Raw genomic sequence first — 5299 nt, 5'->3', positions numbered from 1 at the left:
TTAGGTATAATTTTGAAATTTATGTTAAATTAAAAAATGAGATAATTTAAGGGTTAAATAGTAAATAAATAATTTAATAAAGAGGGCACAAGGACGAATAGTGGGATTGAAGCAAATCAGAAAGAAAGTGGACGTTGATAAGTAGCGGCACATGGGATACAGGATAAAGCCTTTATCATCATCATACAGAGAGTTTAAGAGTTCATCATTGTTTCATGCACTTACACATATACACATATACATACACTCACTGTCTCTAGACTTAATTTTAAGACCCACCATGCAAACTAACACATGCATTTATAAAAGAAGAATAACCTTCTCTTTTCCTGATTGCCCTTTATCCCCTTTTCGCCTTTATATTTCTTACCATATACTCACTTCCATTAAGTCAATCTTCCCTTTGATGTTTTCAACCTTCTTTATAGGAAAAAGCCCAAACCCCATTGTTTTAGTTTAATTCTCTTCATCTTCTTCTTCGTGTAACAAGTCTAAAGTTTGCTTCTTTTTCTTAATCCATGGATCATGGGAGACATCATTCCTCAGGTTTTTTTTTCATGGCTTTATAATCATTTATTTTGGTGGTGGTTGAAGTTGTTTGATTTTTCCATTGTTTTTTTCCCTTGTTTATAAAGTAACCATTTTTCTGTTCATTTTGTTCTGGTTAAGTTATTTTTTTTCACATTATGGGGAAAAAAGTTTTGTAATTTTGAAACTTGTTAATGGGGTTTCTTTGATTTTGCAGGGCATGAGAGCCATGGAGTTCATTTGTGTCACAAATGTGGGTGGCCATTTCCAAACCCACATCCTAGTGCAAAACACAGGCGTGCCCACAAGAAGATTTGTGGTACCATTGAAGGCTTCAAGCTGGTTCCCTCGGCTGAACAAATAACACGTACAAATGGTTCTGATGACGAACCAGTTCCATATGATGATCACAAAAACCCAAGTAAATTAATCCTACTTTGTTCTCTGAATTTGTGTTGAAATTCCACTGTTTTCATAATTATAGTCTCTTTCTGTGCGTGGGGGTGTTTTGATCTATATAACAGTCCATGTTGGGGTAATTTGTTGAATTTTAAAAGAATGTTTGTTGAACTAATTGTATTTACGGTGTTAATTTTGGTGAATTTTAGATACTAAAGTTCCAAAATTTATGGAGATAGGTAGTTTGGTGAATTTTAGTTTGGTGAATTTTCAGATGCTGCAATGGAGTTTCAAGATGGTAGATTTGGTGTTGGAAGGCAGGACAGTTTGGATAATGTTGGCAAACCAGACACGGTTGCTGAAAAGGATCTTCCTGCTACCATTTCTTTAAAACATTTAGAAGATTCTGGTAAGTTTATTTATGAGACTTGACGGGTTATTTTGAATCCAGACATGTCTGTTTGTGTTAGATGCATTCATTAATGGCTTGTCGGAGAAGTTTAGCTCATGTCTATAAGAAGTTGCTTGTATATTAATGACACATCTGAATCTGATCTATCTTGATTCCTTTAGTTTCTAGAAAACAGGCTTATCCCTGCATATAAGTAATGGTTTGTATATGAGATCTATTGGTTGGTATTCGGGGTTGGGGCTAGAGTCTTAAATAAAATCATGTTTGGGGCGGATTTCGTGTATATCTATACACACACACATGCAAGTTGAGAATTAGGTGTTCTCAAATCCAGTGAAATTTTGCATGACAGAGCCCTTATAGTTTGGTTTGATTGCCGATGTTTAGATTCCTTTTTATTATTTTAATATCTTGGTTTCATTTATATATGCAGATATTGTGCAACCACCACAGAATTCAGCTGAAAGTAGCCAAAACAAAAATCCTTTTACGAAAAGCATGCTTTTTGTGTCAAATGGCACACTAGAGCACCTAGATGTTGGCTTGAGCTATAGTAAGGATTCCGAGGATAGAACTGCTTCTGTTAGTGGTGTTGTTCCAACCGAAGCGGAAACACTAAAAGGTGTCCCCGAAGAGAGCAGGGAAGTTGGTGCTGGTGCTAGTGCTGCAGAATGCTCTGTTGAGCAGCCAACTAATACAAATGGAAATGAAGAAGGCAAGTTAAATGCAAACCTCTTGGATGGCTTGATTCTTCCAAGCGAACAAGCTGCTGGTGAAGTATCGAGAACAGTGCCTACTTCGGAAAAGACATTAGGTTTAACTTTAGATATTTTTCAGTTGAATGAAGATTTCAGTGATAGGTTGGCTTCCAAGACATCCATGAACGAAACTGGTGAGCAAGAAGAGACTGGTGGTAATGGAAACCCAGGAACGGGTATAGAAAGAAATGTAATAGATATTGTGACATTGAACAGTGAGGGTATAACTTCTGTGACTGAATCAGCTGAAAAAACTGTTGAACCATCTGTAGAAGTCCACGACTCTGTTTTACAGGACAAACCTGATACTGCTCTAACAAATCAGCTGTATGAAGACATTGAGATAGATGCTTCGTATATGCATGTTGCCAAAGACAGCTACGAACTTGGCGGAAACCACGAGGCTATTGTTAAAGAAGTGCTTTTTGAGGGGAAAGCTGGTTTGCTTCAAGACCGTAAATGGTCTGATGAACTGCCTCCTGTTGATGCCGATTCAACTGAGAATGAGAAGGACCAGGAAGTTGGCTCTCTTCAAGAACAACAGCCTGTTTATGTTGCTGATGATTTAGATCCAACAGGTTTCTTGGGAAGCATGATAAATGATTTACCTGAGGGGAAACCATTGGTTGTGGATGCTGATATTGAGGCAGGAAGGTTAAATAATGTAGTTGGCGAGGATGTTATCTGTGTTCCCAATGATAATCTTGGAAGAATTGATGATCAGACTTATGTGAAAAACTCATCATGTGAATCTATGAATAATTCTTCTCCATCTCATACTAATCCAGCATCCAATTTGCTTGAAGTTGACAATTCTGATGATATTGGTGAAAAGAAAACCGAAAAACATGATATCAATGTAGTTGAAAGTGGTGACGAAATAGAGGATTTAATAAAGGCCAACTCTACATCTCAATCCCCAGATGTCATAGAGGAAGTGAACAAGACTAAAGGCCCACACTTGGATATGGTTTCAGACAGGGAATATGAAGAACTCGAACTAAGTATGGATTATAAGATACAGGGAGAGGGTGCTGGCGAAGATCTTGTGTCTTTTGCAGTAGACAACAATGGAGGAGGAAATGGGTTTGAGAGAACTTCAATAGACCAATCGAAGAAAGAGTTGATGCATTCTCTTTCGTATTCCAACCCTACCAGTCAAAATTCTGGTGCTGTTGATGATAACCATACCAGAGAGTCTGGACTAGATGCATTCGGGACTAGTACGGTAATTTTGCAAGGAGAGGCTGATAATGGTCCTATTAAACCTCAACCTGATACAACTGTAGGTGATGTTTCAATTGGATCCAGTAGTCATACTGATAGTTTGGAAGCTCACTGGGGATCTATTTCAGGTACATTAATATCTATTCGTTTACTAAAGATGTGGTGAGAACTTTTTTGATATAAATAAGGAATTTATCCGACTCAGATAACTGCTAACGAAGTTATATGAAGTTTAGAACCGGTTTTATCTGAAGTAGCCTACTTTAGGTTGATACAACTTTCGGTTAATTAATGAATTACTGCATTTTCTCTGATTTTGAACTTTGATTGATGAGCTTCTGTAGATCATCATGGATGTAATTCTGACTTCATAGAACAGTGGCTGCATTGTGTTTAAAGAAGTAATTCCATTTATTGTTTTTGTGCATTGAACAGTTCTTTCAACCCAATCGGATGCCTTTTCCGAGGCAGAGAAAACCAAGAAATCAAAAGCTGTATCTAAGCAGCATTTTGATACGTCCGATGAATTTGAGCCACCATCTTTCATGACACTGGTTGAGCCTGGAGGTAGCAACGAAAAATCCACTATTTCTGAAATTCAGGCAGTACAAACTGCTGAAAGCACTCGAACGATACCTTTGCAAGCTGGCTGGTTTCCTTCTGTTACTCATGGTGCAAATGAGTCTCTGGGAAGAAAGAAGAACGAAGAGATCATAAAAAAAGTAACCAACTGGAATGCAAAGCAACACACTCCATTGAAGAACTTACTTTCTGAATCCAACAGTGAAACAAAACCGATGTCCCCGAATTCAAAACAAAGCGCCACACCAGTTGTAGGTCGAAATTATGATAAAGTAGGTGAAGATAATGAAGATATGGGAGGTAAAGCTAGCTCAACTGCGGGCCCTGAAACACCAGTAGCTGAGCCAACTAACATTGAAGTAGAGAAAGAATGGAGTTCGCCGGCAAGGTTCCCGGCTGAGATTAAGCGAGGGAAAAGGAGAGTAAAAGGTAGGCCACTGTGGTTTCAATTTGTATGCTGCTCATCTATAAATTAGGATCATAAAATGCTCAAAAGACTTTAAAGTTTAGAGAACATTATTGATTGTAGGTGCTCTCTTCAATTACTTACAAGTGAAACTGTTTAAGTTCAGGGATTTGCATATATTTTAGTAAACAAATCCCATGTTCTTTGGGTGCAATATGTTTGCAAACTTTGTGTTTGGTTTTTCACTTTTCAACCTCATAATTAAAAAAAATGCAATATTGAATTCAAAAATATACCCGGGGAGAGATCACTTAAACCGATGTAAAATTTAAGAGGCTTTAGACTTTATCGTAATTTTTTATACGTCTAATATTTTAACAATCTAATTATCATATTTCAAGATCTATTCATGTAGATCATATATATCAAGTTTGGCATAACTTAAAATTTTTTTAACTATTTGTTTTACGTATAAAACTTTCAAACGTTAAATATATGTTAATGTAAACAATATTTTAGATCGATATTATAGAGATATCGAATCGTTTCAAAATTTTACATGCATGACAAGTTTAAATATATTAATAAACCTAATAGTTAGATTGTTAAAATATTAAAAATATAAAAAAGGTTATGGAATGGTGCAAAACTACTCAATTTTTACACCCGCCTAAGTGAATTCTTCCCTTAAATATAATATATATTAGTTTGTATACTTGTGTGATTTACGGATTGATTGGTTATGTTGACACCATTTTTTGGATGAAAAACGGGGTCGACTTGGGTTTTGAAAAATGAAACGGGAGTCGCCACCAATCCTTTTTTAATGAGGTGTGATTGGATCACCTCGAAAAGTGGTTGTTTTTAATAATCGGTTTGATTTTATTAAAACAACAAGTTTGGTCCACGAAATTCAGAAAAAAATGGGTTCGGGAGTCGGTTACGCACGAGGAAGGATTAGCACCTTCGATACGCCCAAAGTTGGTA

At 36.5% G+C, this 5299-nt stretch overlaps 1 protein-coding gene across 1 annotated transcript; it reads left to right on the top strand.

The window, feature by feature from the left end:
• The first annotated feature begins 280 nt into the window (after positions 1 to 280).
• Positions 281 to 4538, top strand: LOC105778018 (uncharacterized). Its single transcript, XM_012601566.2, has 5 exons — positions 281 to 546; positions 746 to 949; positions 1202 to 1336; positions 1773 to 3452; positions 3760 to 4538. Exons 1-5 carry the CDS (start codon positions 519 to 521, stop codon positions 4380 to 4382), a joined length of 2670 nt encoding a protein of 889 aa, XP_012457020.2. The 5' UTR covers positions 281 to 518; the 3' UTR covers positions 4383 to 4538.
• The last annotated feature ends 761 nt before the right edge of the window (positions 4539 to 5299 follow it).

Source organism: Gossypium raimondii, chromosome 10 (genome assembly GCF_025698545.1).
Source record: "Gossypium raimondii isolate GPD5lz chromosome 10, ASM2569854v1, whole genome shotgun sequence".
In the NCBI taxonomy this organism is placed as follows: Eukaryota; Viridiplantae; Streptophyta; class Magnoliopsida; order Malvales; family Malvaceae; genus Gossypium; species Gossypium raimondii.
This window is presented reverse-complemented; position numbering and strand designations above follow the sequence as displayed.